The sequence below is a fragment of the Onychomys torridus genome, chromosome 10 (genome assembly GCF_903995425.1).
Source record: "Onychomys torridus chromosome 10, mOncTor1.1, whole genome shotgun sequence".
Classification (NCBI taxonomy): Eukaryota; Metazoa; Chordata; class Mammalia; order Rodentia; family Cricetidae; genus Onychomys; species Onychomys torridus.
This window is the reverse complement of record NC_050452.1, coordinates 44519651-44535044: the sequence shown is the minus strand read 5'-3', so window position 1 is coordinate 44535044 and position 15394 is coordinate 44519651. Positions and strand designations below refer to the sequence as shown.

Genomic DNA, 15394 nt, shown 5'->3' with positions numbered 1-15394 from the left:
TCTGGCAGAGTTAGAGCGGGGCTCGGGGCGCGTGGGGCCGGGGGAGCCCGCCAGGTGGGGCTCCCACCTCGGGTGCGAGCCTCGGCACCGGTAGGCCTCCGGGTCCCAGGGGCGGACGGGCGGGCCGGCGGGCAGGCAGGCAGGCAGGGGGAAGCCCTGCCAGGCCCAGACCCCGCTGCCCGGCGCGGCGGCGCGGAGGCCGCACCCTCCTGGCCCCAGACGCCGGCAGGGCGGAGCCACGCGTCCGAAGCCCCGGCTGAGACGCGCGGCGCGGCGCGGGCTCCGCTGCTCAGACGTATGGGGGGCTCCCACTGGAGCGGCTGCGCCGCCCGCCCGGGTCAGCGTGGTGCGCATGCGCGGCCCCGGCGCCATTTTGGTGGCCGGGCGCGGAGGTGATTCTACAGTGAGGGGGAACGCGGCGGCGAGGGTGGCGGTGGCAGCGCTCGTGTGCTCGGGTCTGAATCACTGAGGGCGGAGGCGGTGGAGGAAGAGGTGGCGGCGGTGGCGGTGGTCGTAGCGGTGGCGGAGGAGGCGGGTACGAATCAGCTGCGGGCAGAGACATGGCCAACATCGCGGTGCAGCGAATCAAGCGGGAGTTCAAGGAGGTGCTGAAGAGCGAGGAGGTCAGAAATGATCTACCGGACACCCCCCCCCCCTCCCCACCACCACCCCATGTCGGCCCGGGGCGGGCGGGCGGGGAGGGGGGCCCTTCCTGCCGCGACCCCGAGGCCTCGCTGCGGCCGCCCTGCTGCCGATGGGGAAGCGGCGGTCTCCCCTCCTCCTCCTCCTCCTCCTCCCCCCCCCGCCTTCCCCTCCCCTCCCCTCCCCGGGCCCTGGGCTAGACGGTCTCGCGGCCGGCCGGCCTGGGGAGGACCAGGGTTTCGGGGGGCAGCTGCAGAAGCGCTGGTCGGGGGACACGTGAGCTCTGGAGGGAGCCCCGAGGCGGCGGCGGCGGCGGCGACGTCTGGATGTGTGGCTCCGGGGTGGGGACCGAGCAGGCCGAGCAAACCCGGGAAGTGGGTTGGTTGGGGGAAGGGGAAAGAGAGTAACCAGATCCCCGGCAGCCGCGCACCTCCCAGGCCCACACTTTTAGGGGGTACTCCGGGTATTGCCTGCCAGGCCTGTGCTGTCTTGTCTTTGAGGAAGGAGCCTCAAGGGTCCTTCGGTATGGACTCCCTTACAGTAGAGTGTTGGGGGACCCACGGAGACATGATGGTCAGTATCGTTCTGGGAAGGGGCGTTGAGGCATTTTACACTACGTAGAGGAGATTAATTCCAAGTTAGATACTTATCTCTTTTCCACGTACGCCTCCACCAGTAACTAGGCCCTGTCGTTGACATTTAGAGTTTGTTTTTTTTTTTTTTCTGGTGAAAGGCAAGTTGTTTGTTACATTAAGTGATTGGAACTAGGAAAAATAATGAAGTGGATGAGTTGCATATTTCAAAATACTGTTTACCAATATCAGAGTCTCCCCTAGGGCAGTGCCACTCTGACTAGTGCGGTGCCGTGAAACTTCATTATGATGCCCCTCGGAGTTAACTTGAGTCTTACTTTTGAAAATAGGCCCATTAAAAAGAAGAGATTTCATCAGATACATATTGTTGTAGCTCATTATTGAGTTAGGTTTGTTCGGACACAAAATAGTATATCATGAAGTAGCAGATTTAAAAAATAAGACTCTCGCTGCCGATGAGTCCTTCAGGATTTAAATATATTAATGCTGACCATATTTATTTTTTGTGAAATATTGAATTTAATAATTTGACTCAGCAGTGTAAAGTGATAGTACAGTTTTTCAGACCTGAATAAACAAAAATGCCAGATTTTCTGTGAATGAATTTAGGAACAAAATTCTGAAAATAATTCTTTTTCTCAAGGTTCACATTCCCTTGTCCCATAAATAGTGCTGTTATGTTTTCATATATGCTTGGTATCCTGCTCATGTCAGTAATGATTTTTAAAATTAGGCATTTTAAGTGTGAGTAGTTGTTAGAAATCTTCCAGCACTCCAGCATTTGTGCCGTTGGGTCTGCAGATAATTCTCCATCAATTTGAAGTAGAAAGTTACTTCAAATTGAAATGCCTGTATTAGCAGACTTAGTAAACAGGCTCGGAAATAAGTAGTGATCCACTTGACATAGCATGAACTCTGACCTCTGTATTCATTTGCCAAAACTCTGAATGGAAGGATGACTTTGTGTTTCTGTGGAACAGTGCAGAACCAGCCTGAGTGTCTGTATTCACATACATTTTAACAGTGATTGTAACTTTTTCTTTAATAAGCAAATGTACTTTGGGGTTGTAGATATGTATTCTTAATGAGAGATAAGAGCTCATTTTGTTATCAGAGCCTAAAACATTTGTTATGCAATAAAGTTGTACAGGTCTTTAGACTTAAGTTACTTCCCTGAAAATTCATATACCTTCTTTGCTTTATGTGATGTGACTTTCTATGTAAGTGATGGGCTGAGGAGATGGCTCCGTGGGGAAAGGAGGCTTGTTGCCAAGCCTGATGACCTGAGTTTGGTCCTGAGGAATCACATAGTAGAAGGTTGTCCTTTGACCTCTATACCCACACATGCAAATGAAATAAACGCTCATTCCAGTGTATGAGACTAAAACAAAGGAAAAATGGTCAGTTTTTCTGAGGAAGAAAATAGGAAATGTGAACACAAATTATTCAGGAACAGTGCCTTTATAAGCCTAGCAGGGAACTTAATCCAGGAAAATAAACTGCAAAGGATGCTAGGAAAAGAACAGATAAAATTTAATATTGTAAACTGGCTTGGTGGCACATGCTGGCCATGAATCCCAACGTTGGGAGGCAGAGGCAGGTGGATCTCTGAGTTCGAGGCCAGCCTGGTCTACAGAGTGAGTTCCAAGACAGCCAGGGCAGTTGCACAGAGAAACCCTGTTTCAACCAGAAACATTTAATAATGTAGAAAAGCACAACCAACAGGTAGTTTTATCCTCAACCAATATTTTATTTCATTGACATTGTAGTATGCCCAGTTCCATACATAGGCTGTAGTGATTAATTTTCACCTCAGTGAATGACTCATAGTGCAGTCTATAGATTTTCTTTTTAAGTATATAAAATATATATCCATCCGGGTGATGGCGGCACACGCCTTTAATCCCAGCACTCTGGAGGCAGAGCCAGGCAGATCTCTGTGAGTTCAAGGCCAGCCTGGTCTACAGAGTGAGATCCAGGACAGGCACCAAAGCTCCACAGAGAAATCCTGTCTTGAAAAAACAACAAACAAACAAACAAAAAACAAAAACAGAAAGAAAAAATATATATCCGAACAGCTGATCAAGTAATTATTTCAGCATGTGACCTCTTGTAAATCTCCAGTGTACCAGGTTTCATCCATATGCTAGTGTTTAAGAATTTTGGTTTGATCTAATGACTTATTTTTGGCCTGTTTTTTAAGTACCTTTGTAAAGATAACTTGTCAGAGCATACCTTTAATCCCAGCACTGGAGGTGGGTGAGCAGAAGCAGGCGGAACTCTGTGATAGCTTCCATTGACTGAATTCTAGTCATAGGAATTGGCTGGAAGTAGTTATTTGCTGAGTGTATTACTTAAAATGTAAGCCCTTAACATACATGTGAAAGACAAAGTCAGGTACTAAGGAGAGACAATCATGTTTGTGTCGGAAGTGGAGGTTTGTATTTGCCAGTACACTACAGTGAAAGGATTTATGGGAAATGGTTAAAACTGATTTATGTGTAGGGAAGTTGCATCACTGGGCACACTATGGACTTTGAGTCATGTGAATGGTACTTGATGAATAAAGGCGGCATGTGTTTTTCATACAGTACTACTTGGAGATAGGCCTTTATCAGTTAGATACTCTACAATATGATGGAATTTTAAGTAGTGGCTCAGAGTTGCTTAGAATGGGAAATTTACCTAAAATGCATTATAGTTTGTGAGTCAAGTCAGGTGAATTGCTATTTGTGAAGAGTAAGTCATATATTCATAGGTTGTATTATTGCTTCCAATTATTGCAGCTGCCCTTTACAGAATGCCTCTTCAACTATTATTTATAGATTATTGCTAATTCTTAGTAACGGGTTTTTGAATTAGATCTCCTATTTTTTAGATGAGGAAATTGAGGTTCAAAGAAGTTAAATTATTGTTTACATGACTTTATTGCAAATGTGGCTTTAGAATTTGGATTTGCTTGTTACTATGCACTACACTTGGTAAGAATAGGCATACGTTTAATTATCGAAATTGGGCCTACATTTTATTACTTTTTGGTTTTTTTCTTTTTCTTTTGTTTTTGAGCTGAGGACCGAACCCAGGGCCTTGCGCTTGCTAGGCAAGCACTCTACCACTGAGCTAAATCCCCAACCCTGGTTTTTTTCAAGACAGGGTTTCTCTATGGAAACCTTTGGAGCCTGTCCTGGAACTTGCTTTGTAAACCAGGCTGGCTTTGAACTCTCAAGAGATCCATTTGACTCTGCCTCCTGAGTGCTGAGATTAAAGGTGTGTGCCACCACCTCTTGGCCATTTTATTACTTGTAATACTTTGTATTACTTGATAAAGCATTTAAGCACTAGTTAATGTTAGTATAAACTCATTAATTGGTACCTATAATTAAAGGTTTACTTGAATTTCTACATGAAATATTTTTAAATTTGAAGTTTAGTGATATAAAATGCTCTTAATTTGGTATATTTATGCTCATGATACCTGTCCTTTTTTTTTTTTTTTTTTAATAATTCTTAGCTATAGTTTGCTGATTTTTGCTTTTCTTTGATTTTTTGAAGCAGAGTTTTTCTGTGTAACAGTCCTGGCTGTCTTGGAACTCACTCTCTAGACCAGGCTGGCCGCCAAACTCACTGGATCCCCCTGCCTCTGCCTCCCAAGTGCAGGAATTAAAGGAATGTTTAAATCTGTGGTAGAAGCAAGTTTGTTTCATGAAATTACTGTTGTGTTTTAAGTTTTTCTTTAGTATTTAGTCTTTCATAATTTTAAATTTTACTAAATTTACTATAGTTGATCTGGCTTGACCTAAATTATCTTATATGCAAGTAGCTTGCAAACTTCTAAAAGAATGTGTTTTGATTTCTGTAGGACATAGTTTCTTTGTTATTTTCTTTTTGATTATCCTTTTCTTTTTTTCTTTTTTAAAGACAGAGACTCTCCTCTCTGCAGTTGTGGTTGTTCTTGAACTCACTGCTTAGACCAGGCTGGCCTCAAGTCAGAGCTTCACCTGCCTCTTACTCCTGAATCCTGTAACCTCCAGTTGTTTTTCTCATTTTGTTTTTAAAAATCTCAGAAGGGGCTTCACTATATGGCCCTCCCTGGTTGACCTGAAACATGCTGTGTAGACCTCCTGGGTTTTTGTTTTTGTTTTTGTTTTCCTTGTTTTTTGAGACAGGGTCTCTTTATAGTCTTGACCGCCCTAGAACTCGCTATGTAGAACTTAACAGGTTCTCCTGCCTCTGCCTCCCAAGTGCTGGGATTAAAGGCCTATCTGTCGGTTTTGATTTGAACTCATCAGCTTACTCAGTGATAGGATGAAACATGCATGCCACTATGCCCATGTTTTCTGATTTCTGACAGCACAGATTAGTGTGTTTGAGTAAAAGAATAGACATGAGTATATACTGTATGATTCAAGTTTGAAGGTTTTTGAAAAATCCCCTTAAAAATTAAAATTTTCTGTCTGTCATCTGTCTATGTGTATAGATCAGAGGAAAACTTTGGAAAGGTGTTTCTGTCCACTGTGGGTTCCAGAAATCAAACTCAGGTCATGAGACTTGCAGACCAGTTTTACCTGCTAAGTAAGCTATTTCAGAGGGCTCTTCAAAATCTTTTGTTTAAAAAACAACCACAACAAAAAACAAAACCAAAAACGAAAACCTCCACTCCAGGCTTTTAATGCTAGCATTCACTCCAGTGGCAGAGGCAGGATGATTGTGAATTGGAGGCCAGTCTGGTCTGCATAGCAAATTCTAGGACAGCCAGAGCTGCAGAGAGACACCCAGTCTCAACAAACAAAAAACCCTCCAGGTGTGGTGACTGGAGAATGAGGGGTTTAGGGCCAGTCTGAGTTACTTCAGAGCCTATCTCAAAAGCCACAGTGACAAAACCCCACTGTAGTTAATAGTGTCTTAGGAATGGTTAAAATTTATTGTGTGTGAGTGTGCGTGTTTGTTTTTAAAGAGCCCAAAGATACCATAATGAGTTCCTTACCTGTAAGATTGGGAAACTGCTTGGTGGTGATGGCACACGCGTTTAATCCCAGCACTTGGAAGGCAGAAAGAAGCAGGTGGATCTTGAGTTTGAGGCTGGTCTACAGAGCGAGTTCCAGAACAGCCAGGGCTACACACAGAAATCCTGTCTTGATTTAAAAAAGAAAAAGACTGGAAAACAGGTCCAAAGAGGTTGGTTGTGGGTCAGTGATACCAAGCTAGTTAATGGTGAACAACGCATTTTTGTCTACTCCAAACAGTATGTCAGTGTTCCATATGATAGTCTTTTTATAATACTAGTAAATACTGATAAAAATGCAAAGAGAGTTTTACTATTAGCTATTTGTTTTCCTTTATCCCTCTTATGAGAATTTAAACTTGCCAGGAGGCAGAGATACTTAATTCTTGGATTGTAAAGTGGTAAATTTAGTAATTAAGAGTGTAGGCTTCATAATGGGATTTTAAGTCCTGGTTTTTCTACTGAAGTTCTAAATACTGATTCTAGCTCTTTTTTTTTTTTTTTTGAGACAGGGTCTCACTTTGAGAGGACACTACAGACATTCTCGGGTGTTGGTCTTACCATTCCTTCTTGTTTGAAACAGGATGTCTCTTTGTTCTTTGTTTTATGAGAGACTGGCTGCCTTGGGAGTCTCTGGGGGACTCTCTGTCTTGCCCAGGTCTCACATTAGGGACACTGGAAGTGCATACATGGCTTTGGAGATTCGAACTCCTTGCTAACATTTGTGCTTTCCTCATGGAGCCAGCTCCTTAGCTCCTCAGTGACTGCTTCTGTGAGTTGACGTCATTGTTTACGTTAAGAGCTTGTCATCATGTGGGCAGATGGCCAGAGAGAATAATGTATAGGGATATATGGGCTTCAAGGTGTTAATCTCTTTTAGGAGACAGTTTGTAAACTAAGGAAAAGTATGTATTGAAAATGTCCCTCCTCAGCTGGACTTTAATCCCAGCACTTGGGAGGCAGAGAGGCAGGCAGACCTAGGAGTTCGAAGCCAGCTTGGTCTACAAATCAAGTTCCAGGACAGCCAGGACTGTTACACAGAGAAACCTTGTCTTCAAAAACCAAACAAAAAGAAGAAAAGAAAATAGAAAAGAAAATGTCCCTCTTTCCTCCACGTCTTTTTTTCTTTCCTTTTTTCCCCCTTGATTAATTTTTAAAGCATTCTTTTTATATATTTGATATTTCCTATTATGTGGTTTTTTTTAAAATTTACTCTGTGAAAGTATGATAAAAATGCACATAACCCAGGAAAGGCGCAAAGCTACACAGAAAAACCCTGTCTCGAAAAACAAACAAACAAAAAAAGCACATAGCTTTGGACAGCTCATTTGTGTGCAAGGCTCTGAGTTGATTCCAGTACTACCCCTTGGCCCTGATAAAGCGCTAAACAAAGTTTGCCAGCTTAATCACCTTTAGATGTGTGCTTAAGTGGTGTTAAATACATTTACAGTGGTGTTGTGCAGCCATTACTACCCGTTTTCTCCAGAACTTTCCTTGTCCTGTAAAACTGAAAAAAGTCTGTACTCAGGAACACTCTGCTCTCTCTCCATTCCTGGTAGTCACCCTTCTCTCTTCTGTTTTTACGAGTTTCACTATTCTTACTCTATGTAACTTACATACTCTCACTATATGGTTCTTTATGACTGCCTCCCTGTCACTTAGTTTTACCCCACCTTTCCATTATAGATCTCGGCCAGGGAGAGGGCTCAATGGGTAAAATGCTGGCTGCTCAAGTGTGGAGAGTTGGTTTCATCCTAAGCACTCATAAAAGTCAGGTACAGTGGGGATAGGGTCGAAGCGACAGGCAGGTACCCAGGGCTTGCTGGTTAGCCAGTCTAGCTAATATTGTAAGCTCCAGGTTCACTGAGAGACCCTTGGCTCAAAAAAATAAGGTGAGGGGTTGACAGGAAGGCTCAGCAGGTAAAGACACTCACTCCCAATCCTGACTACTTGAGTTTGATTCACAGGATCCTGCAGATTATCTTCTAACCCCCACATGCTTGTTTCATGACATGCACATCCCTCCTCCAGAAAATAAATAAATAAATAGGAAAAAGAAGGAGGTCTGTGGAGGAACACACCTGATAGTGACTGCTGGTTCCATGTACATTACACAGACACACAGACAATGAAAATAGGGGCTACTGTTAGGGCTCAGCTGTTAAGGGTAGTTACAGCTTTTGCAGATTGCCCAGGATTGGTTCTCGTGCCCACTTGGGGCTGCTTAGAACCTCCTGTAACTCCAGCTCCAGGGTACCCGCTGTCTTCTGGCCACTCTGGCCACTTCACTCACATGGACCAGGAAGACACACACTTGAACATGTATTTAAAAATAAAGAAGCCAGGTGTGGTGGTGCATGTCTATAATCTCAGCTTTTGAGAGACCAGCTGGGGCCTTATATCAAAAATACATACGTGGAATATAAAAAAGTTAAAAATGATCTTGTACTGTCATTTTCTTTATGTCCTTTGCTGCCTATTTCATAGTCATAGCCTTTATAGCTTTCCTAGCCTATTTGGGATCAAGGTTCAGATTTATACTTTTATCCCTGTATAAACTTCAGACTTGTATCTCAAAGCTTGCATAGTACTGAACTGCTGCTTGCTGTTTAGTTCAGCTGTAGGCGTGTACCAAGTCTTTAGGTACATCCCCCCATTTTTATTAGTGTGTTTGTATGTATGCCATGGCAGATGTGGTGTGATTGGAGAACCACTCCTGGGAGTCAGTTCTCTACTTTCACCATATGGCTTAACCACTGAGCTATCTCACTAGCCCCTTGCCTTGCTTAAAAAAGAAGTGGGGGTTGGGGGTGTAGTGGTCAGAGGGCAACTTGCAAGGAGTTGGCTCTGGTCCCATCATGTGAGTTAATGTGATTGAGCCCAGTTTACCAGTCTTTTCTTTACCTGTAGATCCATCTTCCTGACTCCAATCCTTTGCCTTTGCCTTTTGTTTGTTTTGTTGAAACAGGGTCTCTCTACATAGTCCTGGTTGTCCTGGAACTAAATATGTGTATCAGGCTGGCTTCCAACTCAGAGACCTCCTGCCTCTGCCTCCCAAGTGCTAGGACCACATCCTACCAGTCCTTTGGTTCTGTAACCTCCTTAAGCCAAGTATGGGGCACGTGCATATAATCCCAGCACCCAAAGGGTTGGGAAGAGGCAAGAAGAAATCATTGGAACCAGGAGATTAATACCTACCTGAACAAGAAAATGAAATTCTTACTCACAAAAAGAAATAAATGAAACTTATTTATCCTAAAATACTACCTCTTTTTTTTGAAGATGGGGTCTCATGTAGACTCTGCTGACCTTGAACTTCTGTATAGCCAAGACTGGTATTGAATCTCCTGATCCACTAGCCTCCATTTTCCAGGCACTATGATTATAGGTTATATGTGTCACCATCCATGGCTAAAAATGCCACTTGATAAGTTTCTTGAACCCTCAATGTACTCCTGTTCTCTAGTGTCACTGTCAGATTTCTTTAGTGCACTCAATATATTATTAATTGTACTTACATCTGTACAATTTTCTAGATAGACTTGTAGAAAACTTGAAAATTCTTAGAATCCTTTTCTTCTAAGCATCTTGTGCTTCCTGGAATGTGCTAGCTTGGTATTTTAAAGTGTCGTCGCTTCAGATCTTGGATAGGTACACTTTGCTTTTGTGCTCCCCTCTCCACTTATTTTTGAGGCAGGTTCTCTTGTATCCTAGGCTGGCTTCAGACTTGATATGTAGCTGAGGGTGACCTTGAACTTCAATTCTTTTGCCACCTTTTCAAGTGTTGGGAGTACAGTTATATACCACCCCATTCTGTTTATGGGGTACAAGGATTGAACCTTAGGATTTTGTCGTGCTCAGCAAATGTTCTACCAACTGAGCTACATCCTAACCCTACTGGGATTTTTTTTTAAAACAAAAAGCTTCCCTCTCCCCTCTAGGGTTTCTCTGTAGCTCTGGCTGTCCTGGAATTTGCTCTGTAGACCAGGCTGCCCTCAAACTCAGATCTGTCTGTCTCTGCTTCTGCCTCCGGAATGCTGGGAGTAAAAGTGTGTGCCACCACCTAAAGTAGATCTTTTAAAGAAACATGTATATCATATGTATATGTGTATATATGTGTGTATGCCTGAACAGGCCAGAAGAGCACATCAGATCCTCTAGAGCTGAAGTTACAGGCAATTGTGAGCCCCCTAATAGGGGTGCTGAGAAGTGAACTGGCCCCTCTGACAGCAGCATGCTCTCTTAGTCATTTGAATCATCTCTCTAGCTTCTCCTGTCCATTTTTATGTACTTCTCCCAAGTGATGACTGTATTTTCTAGATTTGTTTCAAGTTGTCTATTGAGATTGTCTTACTCATCTCTGAGTTATCTTGTTTAATGCTGTCCTTAATGAATGTTCTTTAATGCTGTTCTTTTTTTTTTTTTTTTTTCTTTTTTTTTTTTTTTTTTCCGAGACAGGATTTCTCTGTGTAGCTTTTTGGAGCCTGCCCTGGAACTCGCTCTGTAGCCCAGGCTGGCCTCCAACTCACAGAGATCCACCTGGCTCTGCCTCCCGAGTGCTGGGATTAAAGGCGTGTGCCGCCACTGCAAGAACAGTCATTACTGTTAACTACTGAACAATCTCTTCAGTCCCTAGGATTAAAAAAAAAAAAAAGTTCAGAACACTTTTTACATTTGTTAGATATTTAGTTATTTCCAGTTTATGCTGAGAATTTTGAGTGTATATATGAGTGGTATATACTGATTTCTTATTATGTCTTTGGATGTAGTTTAGGTGTTGTTGGGTTTTTTTTTATAAATTTTTTAGTTTTTTTTTATGAATATTTGTTTTATATGTAAATGTTTTCTGTAGTTGTATTTTTTCTTTGAGCCACTAGCTCACAAATAACGACATGGAGACTTATTAATTATGAAAGCTCAGCCTTAGCTTAGGCTTGTTCCTAACTAGTTCTTATAATTTAAATTAACCTGTATATTTTAATCTATGTTCTGCTGCGTGGCTTATTGCCTCACCTCTCCATACTGCCCATGCTGCCTCTTCTGTGTCTGGCTATGGACTCTGCCTCTCTTCTTCCCATAGTCCTCTCTGTGCCTGGAAGTCCTGCCTATACCTCCTGCCTAGCTATTGGCTGTTCAGCTTTTTATTATACCAGTCACAGCAATACATTTTCACACAGTGTATGAATATCCCATAACAGTCTTCATTCATTCATTCTTTTGAATGAGAACAGGCTTACAATTTAGCCTCCGCCTCTTGAATGCAGGGATTACAGAATTATGCCATGCCTGGTTTCTAAATTAACCTAAGTGCTCCACTAAGACATCTCTGCTTCCATGCAAATTTAGTGCCTTGTATATGCCTGGCACGTTTTGTAGTACTCAGTTATATCCCCAGCCCTAGGTGGTTATTTATGTCAGACCTCACCCCCCTGCAAGGTATACTGTGTGGCCCTGGCTGGCCTGGAACTCAGTATATGTAGAACAGGTCTTGAACTCTCTGCCTGCCTCTTCCTGGAGTGTTGAGATTAAAGGTGTGTGCCACCATGCCCAGCTGTCAGGCCTTTTTAAAAAATGTCTCTGGATTTGTGTCATACTTTGTCCTAAGATGTTTGCTTTGTGAGGTGCTGTACTATCCTCCATGTGCCTACATGAGAATGGGCCAGGTGTGGTTTCACTTCTTTAGTTCCAGTACTTGGGAGGCAGAAGTAGGTGGATCTCTGAATTCCAGGCCAGCCTGGGCTACACAGGACAGCCATAGTTACACAGAGAAACCCTGTTTCAAAAAACCCTGGTGATGTATCATTGAAGGTGGAGACCTAGCTTATTGATACTCCACTCTCTGTTATTCAAGTACACTGTGGCTTAGTAGGAGGCACTTGTGTTCCTGAGTAAGTTTCAAGATATTGGGGAGCTTATCCCAACCATCATGTAAGTAATACATTTTGTTCTGTTTCTGAGACTAGGAGAAGTGTAAAATTGTTAAAGATGGTGTCCAGGTCAAGTTGTATATCTATTCCATATATGGGTGACTAATTTGGTTGAGTCCTCTATTTAGAAAATGAAGTCCAGGTCAAAAACTAGGAAGCAAGATGGTCAGAAGGAAGTTATTTTGGGTTTATTTGGTTGTTTTCTCCTTTGAAGATCTCAAGGGGCATCTATGTAGTATATATGACATCATCTATATTCCCGTGGGTTCTTTTGTTTATCTTCATATTTTCATTTATTCAGCAGATATTTATTGAATACTGCTTAGATGGTTAATAAAATAGACATTGTCACTGCTTTACTGAGTAGATTTAGGCCTACCAAGGCGGTGAGATACTGAACAGCTAATTTTAAGTGTGTGTGTATAGCTTAAAGGAAGCTGTAAGGTTGAGTAATTGAATTTAACCTCAGGGAGAGAGTTCCATGGGGATAACCCTTACATAGCCATATTTGGGTAAACTTGAATAAAACTTAGTTATATGTCAGGAGGATCAGCTATGGAAAGTTGATAATCATAACAACTACAGATGGAAAAAAAAAGATCTTTTCCTTTTCTTCCTTCTCCCGCCCCTTTTGAGATAGGGTCTCATAAGCATCCCTGGCCGGTCTGGAACTTGCTGTGTAGACAAGCAGGCTATAGACAGAGATCTGCTTGCCTCTACCTCCTGAAATTAAAAGCATGTGCTCACTCACCTTGCCCAGCTTAATTTTTCTTAGTCAGCTTTTGTAAATATAAAAGTTACAGGTTTGGCCTGGCGGTGGTGGCGCACACCTTTAATCCCAGCACTCGGGAGGCAGAGCTAGGTGGGATCTCTGTGAGTTTGAGGCCAGCCTGGTCTCTAAAGTGAGTTCCAGGAAAGGCGCAAAGCTACACAGAGAAACCTTGTCTCGAAAACCCCCCCCCCCCCAAAAAAAAAGTTACAGGTTTGCTTTAGATAGGTAGTAAAGGTTATCTTACTATAATCCCACCACAGTGATCCTTCCTTTTTTCTTTATCTCTTATCTACATCTACCTTTTGTTTTGAGACATATGCCAGGGCACCCTAACTTCACTGTGTACCTGAGGATGACCTTGAATTTCTCCTTCCACTTTCCAAGTGCTGAGCATCACCTTGTCTTTAAATTTCAAGACAGGGTTTCCTTGTGTAGCCCTGGCTGTCCTAGAAGTACCTCTCTAGACCAGGCTGGCCTTGAATTTATAGATTCGCCTGCCTCTGCCTCCCAAGTACTGAGATTAAAGGTGTGCTCCACCAGATCTGGCCTTTTTCTTTTCTTTTTCTTAAGAAGAGTTATTTATTTATGTATTTATTATGTATACAGCTATACAGTATTCTGCATGTGTCCCTTCAGGCCAGAAGAGGGCACCAGATCTCATTACAGATGGTTGTGAGCCACTATGTGGTTGCTGGGAATTGAACTCAGGACCTCTGGAAGAACAGTCGGTGCTCTTAACCACTGAGCCATCTCTCCAGCCCTTTTCTTTTCTTTTTTAGTGTTTTGAGACATTAGCAGTGGTAGGCCTAGGTGGTCTTACTACATAGCCCTTGGACTTGAAACTGTTAAGATCAGTACTCAGAGAAGCAATGGGTTCTGTTTAACTAAAACATAGCTAGGAGTTTGTGGGCAATGATGAAGATGAACTTGGAAAGGGTGGTAGGATCCAAATCAACTTAGAATGTTTTAAGTGACTGTTGAAACCATTGGCGAGTTTAAAGGAAAATACAAAGTTTGGGTGTTGTGTTTTTTAATGTGTGGGGGTGGTGGAGATGGGGAGCATTTGAGGAAAAAGGATCTAGAGCAGTGGTTCTCAATCTTCCTAATGCTGTGGCTCTCTAATACAGTCCCTCATGTTGTGGTGACCCCCAACCATAAAATTATTTTGTTACTACTTCATAACTAATTTGGCTATTGTTATGAATTGTAAATGTCTGCTGGTGTGACCCACAGGTTGAGATCTACTGATCTGGAGGTTTGAGTTTCTGGATCTAACAAAGAAGATAGTGGTCAGTAATTTAGACAAGTGGGAAGTCTGAAGGTGGTGTTTTAGGTGATGTTAGCATTACAGATGGAAAATCCTTTGGATTTATGAGATAGGGTCCAGCTATGTATGTGGCCTGACAGTTTCTTCCAACCTTGATCTGTCTCAGTGCTGCTGGGACTACAGGAAGACATAGACTGCTTCTCATGTTCAATTAATAGTCCTTAAAGATGTGCCTTATGTTTTTAAATTCTCAAAACGGTTGTCCAGACAACATATCTGAAGTTCAGCAGGGAAAGACATAAGTCAGCCAAGTTTGCCTCCTTCATACAGCTTTCTCAGAAGTTCTTTTCAATGACTTCTGGTTTTGCTTTTTAAAAACCTTCTTACTGAATTAAAGAAGATTAAGAAATGTAATTTAGGGCTGGTGAGATGTTTTATCAGGTAAAGAAAGGTATTTGCTGCCAAGCCTAATGACCTGAGTTTGATCCCTGGGACTCACATGGTGGGAGGGACCACCTACTACAAATTGTTTTCTCTTCTCCACATGTCACCCACCCCATGCACAGATAAATTGAAATGTTCAAAAGTGTATTTTGGTAGAACACATCGATTTCCAGTTAAAACCATTGTTTTCATTAGTTTAAAAAAAGGGGGGGGTGTAAAATTGTCAGTTTCTTGAATCAGGTCTTGCTGTGTAGACTGGCTGGCCTGGGATTCCACCAGATCTTCCTGCCTGTCTCAAGTGTTGTCACCACAGGTTTATGCCACCCTGTAGATGTAACCGTCTTGTTAAATAAGAAACACAGAACAATTGCAGAGCAAGAGCGGAAAACCTTACCCTTCTTCACTGCTTCTGCTGTCCTTCCTCTCCGCAAGAGAGCTACTTCTGTGTTTCCTATCTTTTTTATAGACTTTCTGTTCTGTTTTCTCATTGGTTGTGAACCTCACATGACCTCCTTGTCACTGCCTGTCTGTACAGACCTCCAGGTCTTCTATGGTTGGTATTGAGATTAAAGGCCTGTGTCTGCCATGCTGGCTGTGTCCTTGAACACACATTTCAATACAAATAAAATATCACTATACCACCCTATCAAATTGAGAAAGGAAATTCATTAGCTTGCTATTGAGAAAGGGTAGGAAAAAACGCAGGATGGTCGCTTGGACAAGAGATGTTAGTAAATTGGGGTAGAG

General features: G+C 42.7%; 1 protein-coding gene across 1 annotated transcript in view; it reads left to right on the top strand.

Moving 5' to 3' along the window:
• Window positions 1-284: 284 nt before the first annotated feature.
• The window catches only part of Ube2k (ubiquitin conjugating enzyme E2 K), a 57670-nt gene continuing 42560 nt past the window's right edge, over window positions 285-15394 (top strand). The window contains exon 1 of the mRNA XM_036200412.1: window positions 285-623. Within this exon, the coding sequence (XP_036056305.1) occupies window positions 561-623 (63 nt within the window). The 5' untranslated portion in view covers window positions 285-560. The remainder of the gene's footprint in view (window positions 624-15394) is intronic.